At 34.2% G+C, this 22692-nt stretch overlaps 1 protein-coding gene across 2 annotated transcripts in view; it reads right to left on the minus strand.

The window, feature by feature from the left end:
* Window positions 1-22692, minus strand: part of LOC138701553 (TAF5-like RNA polymerase II p300/CBP-associated factor-associated factor 65 kDa subunit 5L) — a 36192-nt gene that overhangs the window by 12913 nt on the left and 587 nt on the right. For both annotated transcript variants that reach the window (XM_069828563.1, XM_069828565.1), the window contains exons 2-8: window positions 21695-21852; window positions 20439-20690; window positions 18049-18139; window positions 17858-17968; window positions 12679-12812; window positions 9056-9223; window positions 8321-8470 (exon numbers count right to left, since the gene is read on the minus strand). In XM_069828563.1, coding sequence (XP_069684664.1) covers window positions 8321-8470; window positions 9056-9223; window positions 12679-12812; window positions 17858-17968; window positions 18049-18139; window positions 20439-20690; window positions 21695-21852 — 1064 coding nt within the window. The remainder of the gene's footprint in view (window positions 1-8320; window positions 8471-9055; window positions 9224-12678; window positions 12813-17857; window positions 17969-18048; window positions 18140-20438; window positions 20691-21694; window positions 21853-22692) is intronic.

Here is a 22692-nt window from a genome sequence, read left to right on the forward strand (position 1 = left end):
TAAATAGGATTAAAATTGCAAAAGTTTCAAACACAAGTTTTCATTTTGGAATATCTGTAAGATATCTCCTCTCTCTTTCTCAACGGAAAGAGAGAGAGAGAGAAAAGGAGAGAGAAATTTTATGATATATAAAATGAAAACGTCAAAATTGAATTTCTGCAGTATTGGAATATTTTCTTTAATACTTCTGTAAAACAAGACAGAAAAAAAGTCACATTTCACTACCCAGTATGTATGGAAAGGGCTCACCGTTGGCCAGATTGCTAATGTCGGCTTCTCAAATCAGAGCCATTCCAACTGAAATTTATTGGACAAAAAACAGTTTTGTGGCAAATTTTCTCGGAAACTAATAAATCACACTATTTTTCCAGGAGACAAATCTGTGAAATTCCTATGGCAATTATCCTTCATTAGTCTAGTATTGACCATTCTTGCCGCTGAACCCAAGTGCTGTGTTTTCAAGAATAATGGATTCTTTATGTAATGTATGTATGTACCTAAATATTTATTCACACTTCAACTGGGTATACTCCCGGTGACAGGTGTACAATATAGAATAACTATAGCTACTCAGTAATAAAGTCACATAGATAAAAATAAACGTAAAAGTAAGTCTAAAGAAAAGTATATCTAAACAAAAGTAAAGTCACATTACAAGTAAATCTATTTCTATTAGCCCAATCATTGTCAACTTAGTAATTATTACAAGTTATCTTAATTAATTACATGCCAACTTAAATATTTACATTGCACCTACATTATTTTTATATCTCCCTATAATAGGCCAGCCCTAAGATAATAATATTCATTAATATAATTATAACAATAATATATCACAAGGTCTTTAAGTTTATTTACACTCATAGGATCGTCCGTAAATTTAGACAAAAATAATACTCCTAATTCAATAAAATGAAATAAAAGTCATTAGCTGCATATACAGGGTGAACAATGTATAGAATATTGCCAATAACTTCTTAAATTTCAATTTTACAAAAGAAGTTTCATACAAAAGCTGTTGGAGATAAACCATATGATATGATACCAGTGATATGATTTTAAGGTGTTCCAAATCCATTTCTTGGTTTGAGTTGCACAATGGGCAGTTAGGGGACTGATATATTCCAATTTTATGCAGGTGTTTGGCCAAACAATCATGGCCTGTTGCCAATCTAAATGCAGCTACAGACGATTTGCGTGGTAAATCGGGAATTAACCGTGGATTTTGATGCAGAGAGTTCCATTTTTTCCCTTGGGATTGTGTTATCAAATGTTGTTTGTTGAAGTCTAAGTATGTAGATTTAATAAATCTTTTCACAGAGTAATACGTAGATTTAGTAACAGGTCTGTAAGTAGCAGTGCTGCCCTTCTTTGCTAAAGCATCCGCATTCTCGTTTCCCAAGATTCCACAATGGGATGGTATCCATTGGAATAAAATTCTTTTATTGAGTGATATTAATTGAGAGAGCATTTTAGTTATTTCTGCTGTTTGAGATGAAAGTGTGTGTTTAGAGACTATTGATAGAATAGCTGCTTTGGAGTCTGACAATATAACTGCATTTTTAAATTTATTGATGTGACATAGAAGATTCCTGAGACTTTCACTTATTGCAATGATTTCTCCATCAAAACTTGTTGTTCCATACCCAAGAGATCTATAAAGTGAGAAGAGACAGCACATAACACCTGCACCAGCACCTTGTTCTCTGGAGATCAAGGATCCGTCTGTGTATAAATGAAGCCAGTTTTGTGGAGGGTACCTAATATTAATTGTCTCTAAAGACAATTCGTTTTAGTATTTCAGTGTTTACTTCTGATTTTAGCATTTCTTCTGTTAAATTTAGATTATATTCTATATTTAATAGAGTTAAAGGGTTTGGTTTAATTTGTAGGTTTTCTTTTATATTCGGGATATTGATTTTCTGTTTTAATTCTTGAACAATGGATATGAAACTTTTTTGAGTTTTCAATTTACAGAGAGGACTGTATGAATGCCAATTGTTTCCTGGTAATCTAATAAGTTTTTCATATTGAATCAATGCTTTTTCTTCTATTGTCATTTTGATGCTGTTAATATTAGTGAGGAATCTCATAGAATCTATTGGAGTTGTTTTGATTCCACCAGTAATTAGTCTGAGAGCTTGGTTTTGAACATATTCTATTTCGTTTATGAAAGGTGAAGTAATTAAAATTTCTCCGCAGTATGTAAGCACTGGCTGTATAAACGTTTTGTATGTAGTGTTCAAAGTATTCCTAGAGCACCCCCATTTCTTTCCTGCTAGTCTTTTTAGAAGGGAGAATCTTTTACGAGCTTTTCAGAAATGTATTTCAAATGGTTGCTCCATGTTAACTTACTATCGAAAATAACTCCAAGATATTTGGATTCATAAGTCATAGGAAGGTGTTGGCCATTGTATTGGATATTGAATTCTCTTTCTTTTTTACCAAGTGAAAATATTTGGTAGTTACTTTTGCTTAAATTGAGTGTCATCAAATTTGATGTATTCCATTCATGTAGTTGATTTAGAGCTTTAAGAGCAGAATTTTGAATTTTGTCTCTATGTCTGTAAGATCCGGAAGTCCACAAAACTATATCATCTGCAAATAGTGCAGTTTTCATGTTTGATTCCTCTAATAGGTAGGGTAAGTCATTTATATAAATATTGAATAAAGTTGTGCTGAGGACAGCGCCCTGAGGTAGACCTCAATATGTTTGTCTGTAACTAGAAAGTGAGTTATTGAATTTAGTGGCAATGAATCTTTGACTAAGGAATTCTGATATCCATCTGAACATATTGCTGGAGATACCTAATTTCTGGAGTTTTAGTAATAATTTATTTCTCCAAACAGAGTCATATGCTAACTGAAAGTCAATAAATATTGCCAAGGTATCTTCTTTCTTGTTAAAACTATCTTTTATTTCTTGGCCAAGGCGTATGACTTGTTCATTGGTAGAGTGTAGTTGTCGAAAGCCGGCTTGTCTTGGTGATAAAAGATTATGGGAGTCTAAATACCAAGTTAATCTGTTGGAGATCATGGACTCCATGGTTTTTGCTATTATGCTTAACAGTGCTATTGGTCGATAACTATTAACATCATGAGCAGGTTTCCCTTTTTTGTGAATTGGTACAATGATTGCTTTTTTCCAAGCTGTAAGAATTGAGGTGTTCCATGATAAATTGAAAATGGATAAAAGTACAGACTTGGCTTTCTTTCACAGACGTTTAAAAAATTCGGAATGAAATTTGTCAAGGTCAGGAGATTTCTTGGTTTTTTAATTTTGTATAGCTATAGTTAATTCTTTGGAAGTAAAATTTTGATGAAATATTTCAGGTTTTGTGATATTACTAGTAATAATTTTTTTATTATTATTATGTAATTCTCTTTTGATAAATTTGTCAGTTTTTTTGATATTGGGATGTAATCTGTGAGAGTTTGAGTAGTGTTTATTAAATGCATTTGCTATATCTCTACTATCTGTTAGTGTTTTGTTATTATGAATAATAGGTTGGCTAATATTTTCCTGTGTATTGGAAATATTCTTCAGAAATTTATATATTTCAGCGCTATCGGTTCTGTAATTAATATTTTCAATAAATTTATTAAAACTGTTCTTTTTTGCTGTTATGATTGCTTTTTTAAGAATGGCAGTCTTCTTCCTCCAATCTTGAGTATCTTCTGGTGTTTTGCTATGTTCTGCTTTGGTTCTTGCTTCATCTCTATCTTGTTTCAATAAATTCAGGTTTTCTGTCCAGAATGGGATGTATTTTTTTGGTTTGCCTCGTGGAATGTGCTTTTTTGCAATTTTAAGAAGAGATTCACAGAAATATTTGTTCAATCTATCTGAGTTTGTATTTTCCATTAGTGGTGTGTTGAGCTTGAGGTATTTGTCGAGTTCTGTTGTAAATAGTTTCCAATTCGCTTTCTTAAAGTTCCATGTTGATTTGTTATTGTAGGGTTCTTTTCTTCGGTTTTGGTGGAGATGGATAGAAGCGATGATGACTCTATGGCCAGATCCAGGGTCTTCAATTATTTTTTTCTTGGTTTCGTGATGGATATCTGATGTTACTAGTAATAAATCTGGATTTGTACCAGAACCAGAATAATGAATGAAAGTAGGGGGATCTTCTTTTCTGTAGACAAGTTCTGCGGTTGTAGTATTTAGGAGGTCCATGATCATTTTTCCAGGTTGGTTTACATTATCGTAGCCCCAAAGTTGGGAGTGGGCATTAAAGTCACCAATTATGATAGTTTTAGGTTGTATACCATACAAAGTTAGATCAAGGGTATTATTAGGTGGATTATAGGCACTGTAGATTTTGAAATGTTGTTGATTTTTCCATACTTCAATTCTTATTAGTTCTAATTTGTCTTGATTATCCATTTCTTTTATGATTTGAAAATTTGTAATTAATTTCCTTGATGTACCTGCGAGAATTCCGCTACTGATCTGTCTACCTTTGGGTAACAGTTTCATATTAAAACCTTTAAAATTATAATATTTTAATTGGTCAGCATCAAGGTTTGCTTCTTGAATACGGAAGATATCTATATTATTATCTGAGAGTATATTGGCTAGTTCAGTCTTCTTGGCTGATGTTATACCACCAGCATTCCATTGTAAGATGTTTAGTTGATTCTGTACCATTAAAGTAGTCCCCGCCCGGAGATCCGATTGGGGGACTATTTTACCTCCGGATAATTTTACCTTAATGGTACTCATTTCATATTGGAGTGGTTAAATGGCAAGTTGTAGCCGATTTAAGTGAACACCATATTTTAACGTTTTGGTGGCTTCTTCATTCACACACAACCCCCAGAATGTCTGGAGGACCACACCTGCTGTTGGTCGATGGGTCCATTGGACCTAGCTGGGAGATCTTGTTGATCACCAGCTTTCCCTCCTCAAGCCACTGGAGGACGATTTTAGTGCCATAGCAGGTCAGCACTAGGAACAGAAAAGTAGAAAGAGGAGGAAGGAAAGGGAAATGAACCCCTAGACCTTGAATACTCTAATGCCGTCGGGGTCGAAGAAAGTAAGAGTTCAGTCAGAGGACTGGATAGGAAAGGATAAAGAGGGATTTAGGTATTGAATAGAGGAAAATTATACCAAATTCAGGCATTAACTCATCAAGCTGACCAGTGCTAATTGATGAGTAGCCCCTCCCTTTAGTTCAGCTTGTAAAATTATGCTTACTAACAGCTGCACCACGGGAAGGTAGGGATGGGACATTGGGTATTTGTCCAGGTTGGTTCCTTAAAGCCTTCAATGGGAAGGATTAATGGCTCTCCCCCCTGTATCCGACAGATACCCTTTTGCAGCCATGCATGTAAATGTACAAGAACCTTTCGTTTACGAATAAAGGCAAAATATTATATCCAAGTGATGCATGTCATCTTGATAACAACTGTGAATACTTCTGACAAAAAAGATTGAGAACATGTCAACTAAAAAAACTCACTGGTTCACAGCTCCTACGTGCAATAATACCTGTCAACATACACGTAGAAAGTGCTGATTTGAAAGAAGATGAATGTGTACAAATTGAAAGGGAAAAAAAAAGTAACTTATGACTTCATTGTACGTAAAGTGTTTGGCACTGGAAATCAATAAGCCAAGTTCCAAAAGAAAATAACTGCAGGAATCCCAATAGCTTGCCTCTGAACTCAATCTTAAAATTATACCTTAATACAAATGAAAATACAGTAAAACTTAGATTATTATCACTTTTACTGATGCCCAATATTACTGTATAAGTTTCGTTAATTTAATCAATGTGACTGTGATGAGAGATGCTAATTCTTGTTACAGTAAAATACCAGTATAACGAAATCCTAGGGATCTCTGAAATTATTTCGTTATAGTGAAATTTCGTTATATCAAAATGCGTAAATTTTTCTTTAAAAAAAAAAAAAACATGCTTGTTTATTTACCTCTACTTACGCCATAAATTCCGCATATTTTGCAAGTAGGCCTGGAAATACCCTCAAATAAAATAAAAAGCCGAACTTGAATTGCATTTGAAAATAAAAAGTTTAGAGAAAGGCATAGGAAAAGTACAAAATTCAAGTTTTATGAAGCACTTTGTTGGACAAAAGGTGCCTGATGACTGGGAAACCATGTTGTGTGATTAGTGAAGTGTGATTGGAGGTTCCATGTTGCAAGATTAGTGAGCTATGACTGGTAGAAGGAAACCAAATGGAGAGAACAAAGGAACAGCTGGATGAAAAAATTAACACAAAATTCAGAGAAGTCTACATCATAGCTAGATATTTAATGACCACAACACGTGGACACTATGCAATTGCAATATTATTATAATATAAATTATGTCTCTACTTGTTAGCAAATTATATTTATATTTAAAATATTTTTCGTTAAAAAAAATTGATTTTTTGGCAAGGGAGTAACATTTTTATTTTGTTTATTGATTTTTTCGTAAAAACGAAAACCGTTAAATTGAAATATTTTAACATAAAATTACTGTATATGTGAAGAAGGTGGGGACAGAAAATAATTTCGTAATACTGAATATTTAGTTAACTGGCGTTCGTTATAACGACATTTATACGAGAGTTATTTCGTAAGTCATGCCAACCAATTTTTATTGGGCAAACATGTTTAAGTAAGAAATTAAAAAATATAAAGGACACAATATCCTCTATTGGTCAATGTGGTTAATGTTAGTTTGATCAGTTATTTGTGAAGGGTTTTAGGTGTGGGAAGCAAGAAATAACGCAAAATTAGAACTTACTGATATATAATTTTTTTAATTCTCCACCAATTAGGAGTAATATTGAACAAAGAAATCTACACACTAAATAAATTAAATACAACTAAAAATCTCCAAGTCAAGTCACTTACTGTCAATGATAAGCAAGGCGACAAATACCATTAACTTCACCATTGTGGAAATCTTGCTCTTAATTGTGTTGGAAATGTTTTTGTGTGGACGAAAGCATTTTTCTCGCAATTCAATTTGAATATCAAATCATAATCACAAGGTAAGATGCTCTGTGAGAAGATGGATGCTAGTGTCTCCTATCTCCAAGCTTCAAGATCATTTAATCTTTGACTTTAAAGAATGATGATAATGTGTAGCAGAACGTTTATTCCCAATTGCATGACTTAAGATGTTGTACAGGTACATCTTGTAATGCAACAAAATGAAAATGAATGCTAAAATTATCATAAACTTCAGAGGAGATATGTTTTGTCAAATCTTAGGCTTTCGTAGCAATTCTGGACGTTGCCACTAGTGGACTAATGTAAAGATCAGTTTCATAACTCATGGATAAACTTCCATTAATGTCAATGATCCTATTCTCCACATAATACCAGTATCCACTGATTTCGTAACATTTCAGGTTCGCATGACATGTTTCATAACCTGTTCACTTTTAAACTTCATTTAGCTTGTGTGGAACCCACTTCATGCAAGACTGCGCATATTTAGATCTTGTCATAAAATTCTTTGCACAGCTGCCTGATCAATATCTGTGTGTCTCGAACTTTTCCAAAGACCAGTGTCTATCTTACTTCATGCACAAGCAACATCAACAGTCACAGGGCATTCCGTATGGTATGTTTCCACTAGTTCCTCTTCAATATTGAAATCCTGCTACTTGTCTTACTGCAATTCGGTATGGTAGAGCAGGATTACCTGAAATTTCCACAAGCTCTGAGTGGCATTCACTCGTAGTTTTGACACGGGGCACTGCTATTTTCAATTAATACTGCTGTTCCAGTTTATTCTTAACAAAGGTTGAAAACACACTGATTTTGTGCTCAAAATTCTTTGATGTCCTTGAACCTGTGCACCATCTAGTGACATTATTACATACGAAAATTAGAACTTCTCAACGATTTTTTTTTCTTTTAATTTTCATCACAGCTTGGAATTCTACAGAAAAAAAAAGTTGCCAAAACTTAATAAAGTAAGCCTCATGTCCTTGTTCAAAGTTTTAAGTACCGTACGTAACTCGTAACCAGGTTGAAATTTTGGAACAAACAATCACTATAACACAAATTTCAGTGATTAAATGGCTGTTATTTCCATAATAATCGTCGTAATTTTTGGCAGTAAATTAATGACGAAAACTGAAGTTCTACTGTACGTCAGAAACTTAATAGAAATGTAGAAACTGTTCATGTAGGTTAGCTAGGTCGTCCACTTCACCATAAGACACTTGTTGCATTAACATGTCAAAAGTATTTACAAAAGAGAATGTCTATTTGAAACATGCTCCTTAAATCTTTGTATCCTACATTCTGATCAGTAATATCTGCTATGATCGTAACATAAGACTGGAGACACACCTGTATATTGCAGCACAAGACAAATCATCCATTCTCCACGCGCGCATGGTTGTATCATGTGACACAGAGACCAAAAGTCCATCAGGAGCTTGAACGATGCTCTGGACAGAACCACTGTGACCACGTAGACATGCTGTGTTACTCTCAGTGCTGTTGAGAGGAAGAAAAGAAAATATTACGCCACTGTAGTGTTACATTAAATTTTTACAATTTCTCATCCATTATGTATAAGTGTTTGAAACAAAAAATATTTCCTCCTCAAACTGAAAATCAGCACTTAACAGTCGGCAATTGCTGTTTGGTTTAGCATGTATGTGTGATACATAAGATATTAAGAAAGTAAGGTTCTTACAGCCATAAGATGTCGTAATAGTGGTGATGTTGGTGGTTGTGATTGTGATAGTGATGGTTGACACTAGCATGCAGCAGCAGTAGTGATAATAATAATACTACATTCATAACAACAATAATAATAATAATAATAATAATAATAGTAATAAGAATAATAACAGTTAATAATAATAATAGGCTAATAATAATAATAATAATAATAGTAATAATGAGATAACGAAAGGAAGCGGAGTAAATTCTCACAGCCGCAGAGCAATGTTGATGCAGTCACATGCGGTTTTTATGCATATGAAATAGAGAAAATTGTCTTATGTCATGTATTGCTCAAGATAGACTTCTCCCGAGAATTTGCTCTTTTTATGTCTATCACCCAAGGAAACTTACCAACTTGTCTCTGAAGAAGCTCCCACATCACATGCTAACCGCACCTGTGAGATGTTTGGGTTTGGAGTCCGGAATGTCATATTCTGAGTTAAACCCCACAATCTGACTTCAGAGCCCAAGCCAGCAGCCAATAGGTCCACAGCCCCCCATGTGTAGCCACATGCCACACTGAAACACAAAAGAAAACATGTCACAAATAAGTTAAATAAAAGTAGATGCCATGTGGACTTCAAGATAAAGAAAGTAGAAACAGAATAAAACAGAAGCTTAGTTAGATGACAGTTATAGTTTATTCAACATTGCCAAATAATTGCGTTTAGTAGCAGTTCGAAAGTTTGTTATTTCAAACAGTTGTGTGCAAATGTTAACATACATACCAACTGGTTGTTATGATATCTCAGTTATGGTAGTGACAGTGATGGTCACTGGTTTATTATTTGGTGCAAGAAGATCTCTGCCAGAATTTACATATAAATTCTTAAAAACCATGTTTAAATTTTACAACTATGAATAAAATTGTCATTCAAATATTAAAGAATTCAGTTAAAATGCACAGTCATTATTCATATTTTAATTGTGATTCAAATTTGTAACAATTCAATTATATACCCACTACGTATATAGAATGTTGGCTTTCTGGATCTTTTGGTCACCTATGGTATAGGGGCAGATTTGTTTTCAATAAATCTTACTACTACTGGTGGTGATAGTGATGGGAATAAACCTTTATTTAGGAAATTAAACATTTTAATGTTGTATCACTATACTGTATACCATGTAATGTTTGTTGTACGTTGGGAAAAATATTGATTCATTCTTACTAAATAAATAATTTGAGGCTTAATTCCTGTAGAAATACCTCAACTATGGAAATCAAAGTCTCGCCAAGAGCCTTCTTAAGTTTGACGTGCAGTTCAATTACTACCATGGAGTGTGAGGATGCTACAAGCAGTGCATTCTTTGAAAAGTGACGAAATTGGACAGCTTTTACTAGAAACTGACGAATCTAGTGACAGTGACAGTGAAGATGACATTGTTGACAACTTGGCTCTTGCTGATGCCATAAGGGATGTTGTGGAAGAAGAGGAAGAGACTGATAATGACATTACATTAGTTGACGATAGAGAAAGTGAACATTTTTCTCAGAAGAGGGTAAGTATGGACAATTACATTGTCCAGCATGTGGTTTTCTCTGACAAAACTGTTCCACGAAATGGAGCTGAAAATATATAAATAAACATTGTGGGCGTGTTTTTGTTATTTTTCACTAGGGACTTGATCAATACTACTGTTGCTGAAATCAATTGTTATGTGCAACAATTTAATGTCGCTGCACCTCCAAAATCCGATATTTTATTTTCTTTTTTAAGATTTTGCAGAAGTAAGAAAAAAGCATTGTCACTTTTAATTCCCTTCATTTTCAAAGCTACTTTCGGTATAATTTCATCATTTTTCTTGTAATGATTGAAATTATACCGAAAGTAGTTTTGTATTCCTCCCTACATCTCTCATCAGAAATCGGTTTCCTATGATTGTGAATGAAAATGTACATTGTTATTACGTTATTTATGGTGATGGAAATAGTGAACAAACTGACAAAAAGATCATATTTCTCCACATAAAGAATAATATTTACTCCAGGATTTGGTGACATGATTTCTGGGATAGATTCGACCTGCCTCCTAAAACTATACAAAATTTTCCTCGTATTATCACATCTGAGCAACAAATTCCAAAGTATCTATCTCCCTGGACAAAATATATCCACTGATGAAGCTCTGACATTATGGAAAAGAAGATTATCTTTAAAAAAATACCACTAAAAGCATCAAAATTTGGAATAAAACCTATGAATTGTGTGAATCTACAACTGGATAAATGTGGTCCTTTGTGATTTACACTGACAATACAACTAAACTTGATTCATCATTGATTACACCGAACACAAACAAGACAACAGCTACGGTATTGTGTTACATTTAGTAGAACCACTTCTAAATAAAGGCAGGACTGTTTGGATGGGTAATTTTTTACAACTCCCCAGAGCTGGCAGCAATGCTGAAAGACAAAGGAACTGATTGTGTTGGTACACTGAGATTGAATAAATGTGGGGTTCCTAAATAAATTAGAGATAAGAAATTGGAAAACAAATATATGTTATTCTGATCTCTACATTTGACAGTGACGAAACTCGGACAACAAGAAAAAGAGAGACAGAAAAAGGAAAACCCATGTGTGTTTATAATAAACAAGTGGGAGGCATTGACCTCAAGGATTGGCTATTGCAGATGTATCTAGCAGAGAGGAAACATCTGCATAAGAAGTATATGAAGCTCTTCAGAAGACTTCTAAATCCCACAGTGGTCAATTCCATGATAACTTATAAGCAAATTAATTACTTATCATTTAAAATTCTGCTGGCTGAGGGATTGTATCTTCAATTCTGAGATTTGGAACGGAAAGTATGTCAAAGATCAGATAACATCACAATTCAATTGACAGAGAAGTACTTTTCCAGAAGAATTCTACCTAGGAGGAATAAGACGAGACCATAAAGAAGGTGTGTTGTGTGTTCCAAACATGGAAAGAAAAAAAGACACTGTGTTTTTCTGCCATATTTGTGATGTTGATCTCTGCATCGAAGAATGCTTCGGGGCATATCACACCAAGGAAAACTTTTAAGGTAATGTGAATTTCATAATATTAACACGTTTAAATTCCCACCATTCCTGCACTACAGCCAAGTTTAAATGCCTGTCGTCAGCAAAGGGTTAACAAATACAGTATGGTGGGATGAGTAGGAAGAGGATTTTAGTGTCTCATTTTATTTTGAAGGAAAACCCCAAAATTGAAAAATACTCTGTGAAGAATCTGTTATTAAGAAACGAGAAAAAGTCACAGTCATGCATTTCTACTGTGCACTATATTCCAGAATGCGTAACAGTGTGAACTGTTAGTCTCCTTTAAGCCAACCAAGAACACGGTTCGAACAACTGAACTACATCATCGTTGTAATTAATCACTGAAGATGGAGAAGCATCTCCGAAACATGTCTGACTAACATCTTCAATAAACTTTTTGTACTTATTAGTGTTCATACAACTGTAACATATCACCTTTAAAGTATTTTATAAAATCAATGAACACTGTATTATTGACCTAACATGTGTGTTTTATCATTAAATTATGTGTGAACTGTAGTTTGTACGGAATTTATAGTCATTGTGCCTGAAATTCATCTTGTCAGCATTTGAACAACATGCACATATCACCTAGTATCTAAATTTGTGTTAACTAGGAATGACAGCCAGAAAATGCTACAATAAATATACAATATATAACAGAAAAGGCATACACCAAGTTGTAGTGTATAAATGTCTAAATCATTTCATGGAAAGTTCTCTTGAGCACAGGAAGTTGCAACGCAATTCTGAAGTCTACTTCTAAAAGTTTTTTGCAAAAATATTATTGTGCCAATATAATGTACTCATAATCCAAAGCATTAATGATGCTACTATCGTAAGAAACTATCATTTCTTCATCAGTAACAGTTTGCTCAATTGCTACGATATACAATGTGCGTGCTCAACTATAACAATCTCCTTTAACAAAGAGCCACTTACTTGTTATCAGTGTTTGCTATTGTATAGAGCAACAATGGTGATGGTGAAGGTGGCCCTTCCCGCACAGATCTGATAATTTCTTGTAGTTCCCGTAACTCAGCTTCAGAGTCTGGTGGTTTAGCATTTTTGCTAACCTGTAAAACATATTAGTTATATGAAATTCTACACTTCACAATGATGTCCATTGTGCAACTCAAATCAAGAAATGGATTCAGAACACCTCAAAATCTGTGCGTCAGTGGCTGACCATGACAATATCTTTGAAAAATATTGGAGTGCAAGAGGTCAAATGACTTTACTGTCAAACGCCTGGCATTAGAAAACAACAACAACACTTCACAATGACTGAGTTGTGATGAAGATATTGGATTTTCATCAGTAGAGCCTGGATGATTGTGACCTAAAAATTTCCAAAAAAAAAAAAGTGACCTATAAAATTCCCCTAAAATTCTCTTAAAATGACCTAAAACAGTAAAAAAAATCACCTACTGAAAATTATTAATTTTGGCCTATGGTTTATTATTACCTATTTCATAAGTAACTGTACTGTAAAACAAATTTTGTAGTGAAATTATTGTATTACTTCCTGAAATAATAATTATCACTAGGTCACTTCTATTAAAATAATATGAAAAAAATTAATAACTAAACATATCACGGTTAGCATTGCAATACACCATCATAGTCATCCTCAGGTTATTAAAAAATAAATGTCAGGTGGTTTTGTAAGCCAATACTGTTTTGTATTTAAAAAAAAATTATTTCTACTTTCACAGATGTAATGGGAGTACATTAGAAAAACACTATGTCACTGGCTCTTAAATCCTCTTCAAAAATGTCAATTCTGAAGTCTTACCCTGACAAAATACTGGCTATTTGGCACAATGTTTTATACCCTTTATTTTTATCCAATACACATTTTATTTTCTGTTTCACTGTGTCCCCATTCTCACCATTTACGTTTTCTGTATACAATCTACAGTGTTCCTCACTAACTCTATGACTTGTTCAATACCATGGCACTTTCTTCTAGGTGGGTTATGATTTCTGACAAAAAATGCAAAATTTTATTTAATGCAAGCCAATTTACCTTCCATTTGAGTTTCAGAAAACAGGTCCTGTACACTTCTATTGCCGTAACATTTGTCTTAAAATAATAATAAATAATAATCTGTGGCACTACAGCCCGTGAAGGGCCTAGACCGACCAGTCGGCTGCTAGCCTCACACCCACATGCCGAAGCAGAGGTGGACGATCATCCAACCAGAATGGAAGTATCGCGTGGTTAGCACGATGATCCTCCCAGCCATTATAACTGGCTTTTGTAACCGAATTTCGCTACCTATTGTAGCTTCCCAAGTGCATCATGATGCTGGGTGGGCACCAGTTCCATACACTGGCCGAAATTTCATGAGAAAATTTCTTCCCCCATGAGGACTCGAACCAGAGTGCATTCTGTAACACAAGTCCTAGGCAAGATGCCTTAGACCACAATGCCACGGCACGGGACAAAAAAGTTAGAGAAATAAAAACAAATATACTAGTAGGAAGATATGATCACAATGGGCACAAAAGATACTAATAAAGTATGTATATTGTGTATCTAATATATTAGTGATTAAGAAAAATTATTAAATATCTAGAAGTAAGTAGCTGACTGTGCAAATATAAAGCGAAACAAACTAGTAACAATTTCGAAACATTTGCAATAAGTTAGAATACTCAGTTTGCTGCATTGCACTTTACACTGTAAAGAAATACTTAACGAGTTTGTTTTTGAATACTGTTAAATTCTGACAGTCTCTGATGTCACTGGGTAGGATATTCCTTAACATTTGTCCTATCGAAGCTAATCACTATTTCTCTCACTATCTGAAAATTGTTACAATGGTATATGTATCAGTTAACTACATATCCCAGTGTGTTAAAATGGATGCTGGGGGCAAAACTATGTCTGGGGCCTTGTCTTTGAAATATTTAGTTTGGGACGGGGCTTCCACAAAGATTTTCTTTTCTGTGGAAGTTAGTCTGTCTACGTCTAAAAATTTTGATCTCACCTCCTCCACAATTTGATGAAAGGCATGGGCCAGACAAGTAACATGCACCTTAATAATGTAAAATGATTTGATATATTTTGCTCTGTTAGGAAGAGGAGGATGTTCTCCTGCTGTACTCCATTAGGCCACAGTAAACACGTATTTATCACACAATTTGCATATCTAAGTGTGATTAATCGCCTCCTAATCTTCTGAGGTTAGAAGAAAAGATTATTTGTGTGATTAATCGCCTCCTAATCTTCTGAGGTTAGAAGAAAAGATTATTTGTTTCTAGGGTCTGAATGAGTAGTCTCATCAATTGATAAAACATTTTTTCCCCTTTCACACATTCACGTATTCTATTTAATGTGTCTTCGTAACATTTTATTAAGTAGTTTTACGCAATGCTGATTCATCTGGAATAGTATGATATGAGTAGTGTGGCAGCCAAGGAAATAATGTACTTTAAATTGTTTAGTTTTTCCTAGTGGAATATTCACACTAACAAACTAGAAACGTAAGGAAAATGCTGACTTAGAAAATACAGATGACAACACTACAACTATAAAAAAATACATAAAAATTAAAATTTAACCACAGACAACGTAAAAATGGCCTATAAAAATCTGTAAAGTGAACAAAATAATCTAAAACTACATCTATATATTGAAAAATGACTTTAGTCTCGACAACACGGAAAAAATGCATTTTCATGACTCATAAAAACTCCATAGATCTAATATATTTCTTGGAGAATGTACTTAATTGCCATTGTGCATCGTCTTTGACTACTCAGAAAAAAGATGACTTTTCATCAAAATCCATGACCTATTCATCAGTATTCAATTTCCATTCATTCGAAGTTCTGGAACTACTTACAGGTTTCATCCATAGGACCATATCAATTGAGACCTCGAAGGTTTGCCTACTTTTCTGCATTGGTTATACTTGGCTTAGTTTATCTGTATTAAGTTGAATAAAAAAAAAAAATGTTCTCTAAAATATTTATTGCATAATACTTTCAATTGCTGAAGTAATTCAGCTCAATTAGGTAATATGTACTTATGTTACAACAAATGTGAACGTGGTAAACAATTTGTCCATTTTAATATATTCCAGTATTTTCTGGAAGGAATTAAGAAAACTAATTGGACTCAAGTCAGTTGAAATCAAAACATCGATATTTCGAATAGATAGTCAGTATAACAACAGAAGTTCTGTTTTATAAATAATATTAAGACAGCATTTCTGTTCACACTGGTGACACATATATTGCTGTTCATACTGGTGATACATACATTGCTAACACATAGTATTAATTATTACGTTATCTTTTCCATCAACATCATTGCCATCATCATTGTCATTGTCAAGACTTATGAATTTATATCAGACATTTACAAGTAGCAGATCTCCTTAGTCATGGAGACAGTATGGGGCAAGATCACCACGTAAGAGACAAGACAAAAATAAGACAAGAAAAACATCCAATCCTAGAACAGATTAATCTGGGTTTAGCCTATTAGTTTTGTGGCTAGAAATATTAGTGCTTCAGGCACAGCAATGCACTCTTTACTACATTCTTCACCCACACTCAAGTTTTAAATGTAATAACCTAACCTAACCTAAACAAGGCTCCTGGTCAAGATTTAATCGTTTAACCATTGCTTGTGTCATTTCCTAAAAAGACCATGCCATTCTGTGTTTGACCTACTGTCCAAAGAACTGGAAACATGCTATCATTGTGATGATTCCAAAACCTGAGAAACCTAAAAATAATCCCAATAGTCATCACCCAATTAGCCTTAATCCCATATTTTCCAAGATTTTTTAAGGTCTTCTACTTCCTCGACTTCTAGATTCAATAAACCCCACTATTCTCAACACTCAACTTGGATTTAGACCTTCACATTCTTGCCCACAGCAGCTACATCGAGTAGTGGACACTATTTTGGACACTTATGAAGAAAAATCTGTTTGTCTTGGTCTGTTTTTAGATACAGAAAAAGCCTTCGATAATGTGTGGCATGAAGGACTTTTGTTTAAATAAAAACCCAATAGTTTCAGACACATTACATTATTTAGAATACTATAGTCCTATCTCTGCAACAGAACATTTTCAGTGAAATATGAAAATGTAGTATCTCAGGTCAGAAATATTCAAGCAGGTGTACCTCAGGGTAATGTACTTGGACCCCACCTTTATCTGATTTACGTGTCTAATTTCCCCAGAGACACCAATTTAATAACAGCTCAGTTTGCAGATGATGTTGCTGTTATGTGCAAAGATTTATGTGAAATGGCAGCTGAATGTATGTTGTAACAAATGGAAAGTTAAAATGAACCCTAACAAATCCAATGTTATTCAGTTCACTTATAAAAGAAAGACTGAAAATCAATATCACTCTACAAGGTGAAGAAGTATCACATGCTGAGTGCGGTACCTAGGTCTGTACATGGTCAGAAAATTGACTTGGAATATACATATAAGCAACCTAGTGAAAAAACTCCGACATAAATTATATCAAGTTAAACATTTGTTAAAGGGTTCATCACCTCTGTCGCTACACTTGAGAAGACTTGTATACTTCTCACTGATCAGACCTATATGGATGTATGTCTGTGGTATATGGAGATCTGCATCCAATTCCCAAATTGGACGAATTCAGACAGTACAGAACCGGCTTCTTCGACTAATTGTAAATGCACCCTGATACATCCACAATGACAACCTACACAGAGACTTGAACGTGCCTACTATTGAATCTACCCCGCAAAGCTCCTACATACGACTCCATCACTCACTGATTAACCATCCAAATGACCTGCTTAATACCATCCCAGAACAACTTCCACTGCCTCGCCAAATAAGAATATTAAAAAAAAAAAAAAGACATTCAGATCTGTTGTGTGAAGTTTAACATATTTGTTTTCTTTTACTTATTGCCAGAGGACAGTCATAGACTGTTATAACCTTTAAGCACTATTGTATTGTACATCAAAGTATAATACAGTTTTTCTTTAAAAAAAAAAAAAAAAAAAAGGTAAATTTCCCTTGCTGGTCAATTCTTGTTTTGGAACGAACTGAAAACTTTTCTATACTTTGTACAATATTAATACTAAATCAAAGACAGTTGCCTTACATTTTCAATTGTCTTCGTAATGGAACGACGATCATTGACATCATCCTCTTCTTCCTCTTCTTCCATTTTGACAGTTCCTCCAATCTCGAAATCAAACCATGTTTGAAGAACCTAAAGGTACGTAAAGTATGTCACTCAAATGGTAAAAATGTCTTGCAACAAATGTGAAACATGTATACAAACAAACAAACCTGTAAGATAATCACATGACCATGAAGAGAAAGGTACTTCTGCAGCAAACCCATAGACTCTGATGACAAGTGTACACGGTATTTGCAAGACCTGAAAAAGGAAGGTACTGGTATATTATTCATGCTACTATGAGAAACATAAATTAAGTTACACAATATTAACTTGAACAATAAAGTGAGAAAATACGATATAAATAATATAAGAAATTTCAGCATCTTCCACTTGCCATAACACAATTAAATGAGTAATTGAATAGATTTCACATTCAACATATAATAGGTGTAAACTTTCAGTCGTTCATAAACAGCATGTGTGTGTGTGTGTGTGTGTGAATATGTAAGTATAGTATACATGTAAAAAAAAGCTAGCAAAGGCTTAATGATCTTAGTCGTTTTTACACTCAATTTTATATCAAAAGAAAAAAAATTGCATGGTGGCCTCTTCATTTCGTAAGTATTATGGAACCATTCGTTAATTTGAGTCCTTACATTATTAAGTTGGCAATATTCACTCCTGTATTATAAAATCGGTCTCATGTTTAACATTTGGCAGGTCTTTGAGCAGCCTCATGCATAACTTTCAGCAGGTCTTTTAAATTTAATTGTATTATTGTTTTCAATTTCTTGTGTCAACACTCCAATCACTCACCTCAATTTCATTATTGCAACCAATAAGCTGCTTCCATTATAAAATGACACCTACTTGTCTAATCCACGTGGACTAAAACCGAGGTTACAATGTCTTGCAAAATAAAAAATTGGGCAGTGCTGCCCACTTGATTTCGAATAAGCTGCACACCCATATTTTTTACTTGTATATTTTGAAAAAAAAGTGTGCAGAGTATTCGAGAAAATACGGTAATACTGAAACTGATCAGAGAGAGAAAAATAAATTGGCTGGGTCACTGGCTAAGAAGAAACTGCTTACTGCAGAATGCACTGGAATGAATGGTGAATGGGAGAAAAGTTCGAGACAGAAGAAAATATCAGATAATAGAGAACATTAAGATAAATGGATCATATGTGAAGACTAAAATAAAGGCAGAAAGTAGAAAAGACTGAAGACTGCTGGGTTTGCAGTAAAAGACTGTCTTTTGGTAGTGAAACTATAAATGAACTAATGAATGAATGAATGAATATTTCCCTCCCTAGTAACATGTAATCGAAAGGATACAGAAATTTCCCTTCAACCAATTAATTGTGGTAAATTTTATATTTGTTTCGTATTCTGCTATGATTTTCTTGTGCACAGGCACCAGAGTTAGCAAATTCATTTCTAGCAATAGACGTTTACCTGCTCCATCTAAATATGTTCATTTCTTTTATTGAAAAAGCTGAATTAGGTCTAGCTATACCATATTTGGTGGTCACAATGGCCAAGTACAGTAACTAAACACTAATGACTGTTTCATAAATCCCCCTCAGGAGACACACTTTCATAATTCCTATACCTTCTCCCTTGTTTTTCAGTCAAACATTTCAAGGAAAAAGGGAGTGTATTACACTTACGCAATAATATACAATATAAACCACAGTATAGTCAGGCAACATTGCATTCTCGATTCGTGCATGACGCCATTGTTTTACATGACTTAATCCCCACTTTAGCCTGACCAGTAGGAACATTTGATTTCTGCGCATTTTGAAATGTATGTTGCCTGGCTATAGTGCCACGAGGTTCTCAGTCTACGAATATTGACTCTACTACATATAACTCGTTGTCAATGCATGCAGCAATATTAGATATGTTTAAAGATAGAATCGGGTGATAATTCTATAACACTGAAACCTTGGAAGTCTATTATATTTATATTATTATCCATCTTCATTGTTTCTAGTTGAACAGATTTTTACCCCATATTAGGTTCAAGAGTCTGTTCATAAGATTCTTTTCAGGTAGATTCTCCTCAAGGTTAATAATTCCCAAGAGTTCACACCTCCTTCTGATTAATGCTTCAGATATGAAGATTATGCGAGATAATGTTTTACCCTTTTTCCACAAAATCTGCAGAGTGGGCTCTGCTCAAGGATTTCCCACCAAGACCAGTTAGGTGTCCTACTACAGTCCTCAGTTGGGGTCAATTTAAGCTTAGGAGAAGATACCAAGAAAGAATCACAAGAACTGTCTAATACAGTATGATCGAAAAGTCCCTCCGGAATTCCATTAATTCTAGTAACCCCGTAGAAAGTTGGCACTCCCCCATTCATTCCGGTTTGACAACCTCACACCCCCAGTCCATCATATGCTTAGTGGCCAGTGCTGCCACTTGAATTCTCTATCTAGTGGATTCTCGCCTATACAAGCACTGCGGAGAGATTTATCGATCACATTGTAGTTCATACCACAGATAGATATGAATAATACTCACGTTCACTCTTCATTATCTTACCTGAATGCCTTCACTACAGGACTGGTATCAATATCTTGGTTGCTATAGATACATGCCAACTCCTCTACCAGCTCACGGCTGTGTTCTCTTGATACGAACAAACTCTGATGTCGTTTGAAGAACTTGGCCACAGACTGTCGGTGTCCTCCCCTCAACATTTCTAAATATAGACGGCAGAATAAAGGACACAAAAGTGCAGCCAACTCACTTCTGCAACTTTCTGACTTCATCTCGCTGATCCATGTCTTGAATCTAAATAACAGTGCGACAATAAACTTAAATTAATAGTAATTATTTATTTATGTATACTACAAATAAGTACTAAACATAATTTAATATAAAAATTTCGCAACTTTTGTGGGATGGGCACTATGAGGAACATATCCACAGGCAGTAGAACACTTCAATAAGTAGAACATCATCATGCACATTTATGGTACTAATAAAGGCCACTTCTACAACCAAATTTTTATATGGGCGAGAAATGGCCAGCAATTTTGTCTAGAGCCCTCAATCAGCAATACATCAAGGCAAAACGTACAGCTACCATCTGTTTTTAATTCTACTTTTATTTAGCTAACGCAAACAAACAAACATAACACTGATCAAAGCTTGTGTAATGAACGAACAAAATTGGCATAAAGCTATTTCAACTCAAATTTTATATAACTTAAATATATGTTCTTTATTAAGATTGTTTAATTATGTGAACGTATAGAATATGCAGGATATGATAAAAATACAACATAACCAGTCAAAAAAGTATTATTACTTTTTGAAAGTGAAGATGTAGGTACTACTGTAGAATGTTAATGAGCATTAACTCTATTTAAAAATGGTCGCAATGTATTTCTTCTTATTTGAACTTCTGTGATATCTGAACACACATTTTCAATAATTTTGGTGCCTTAAAAGAACGACAAATTTTTAAGTTATAAGCCACCTAGGCCTACGACTTATTTTTCCTTTATGTCAGTTGGTCTTGAGTTTTTCTGCACAGAATCATTTATGCTTAGGCCTACTGATGATACGTCAGTATGATATCTAGTACGCAAAATCGAACATGAGGTAAAAAATTCGTACATAGGCCTATAAAAAGTTATACAATGAAAATATTTAGTGAAAATAATTCGGTTAGATTTCCTAATGTCACAATTTAAATCAGTGCTTCTGTGAAAGAAAGGCTGAATACAAATTGACGCGACGTAGGCTAAAAAAATGTGTTCCTCTACAATAAAATTGGAACTTTTATTTACCTGGTGAATTGCTGGTCAATCTGTAACGTGTCGTTATTTATGCTGCTGAATATTATTGTATTATTTCTTGTAACTTCTTTATCAACAGCTGCAAAAACAGCCATCTGCTGATTTGTCTGGCTTAGCTGCAATTCAGACTTCCGAAAATTTTCAGTGTCCTACAACAAGGTTAAAGATATTTACTCACAAATGCTATCTTGAACAACACACTGAAATAAAACCGGTTACTGTGGTAAAGAGGTGAGGTTAGGTTTGTTTCTGTGTATGAATAATACGACACGAAGCACCCTAGCGACTCTCTCAACATTTATTCTATAAATTTAAGGTGAAACTAGCGCTGAGGTAGTTCCGGTGATTTTGAAAGTAAAAATCGTTGAATTTATAAGGGGTTTTTTTTGTGGGGAAGCAGTTCATCGTACATGCAAGACATAACAAAATAAACTAATCAAACCTAACTTAACCTGTTACAGATTCGTTTATGCAAAGTGTACAAGCGGAGTACGAAGGGAACTACCTCAGCGCTAGTTTAGCCAAATTGGGTAAATTTAATTTTAGTTTTTGTGCTTTAACTTACTAGAAATAATGTTTGAAATTTTTAGCAACAGCTATCGCGTATGTAACTTACCAAGACATAATCAGCAAGCCGATGTTTGCTTATACGTCACGTTACATTTTCCGAAAACTTCTGATATTAATATTCACGAAAAGGAAACCATTTGGTCACTGATTTTTTTCTTTTTATTGCAGTGTGTTGAAAGCTGTAAGGTACCACGGTACCGGTATTCACTATAGTGAGACTGGAATTGAAGAGTGTGATCCCAAAACTCACTCAGTCCATTTGGTCATTTTATAATTTATACATATATAAGATTAAGTTTGGGCCCTCTATCATTATATTTTAAGCATGTTTCCTTCCAAAACAATGCCAATCCTTGTCTAAAAGGTTATGTTATTGTGCATGTCACTTGAAAACTTAATCAGTCCGTAGACCGATGGAT

This window comes from Periplaneta americana, chromosome 6 (genome assembly GCF_040183065.1).
Source record: "Periplaneta americana isolate PAMFEO1 chromosome 6, P.americana_PAMFEO1_priV1, whole genome shotgun sequence".
NCBI classification, from domain to species: Eukaryota; Metazoa; Arthropoda; class Insecta; order Blattodea; family Blattidae; genus Periplaneta; species Periplaneta americana.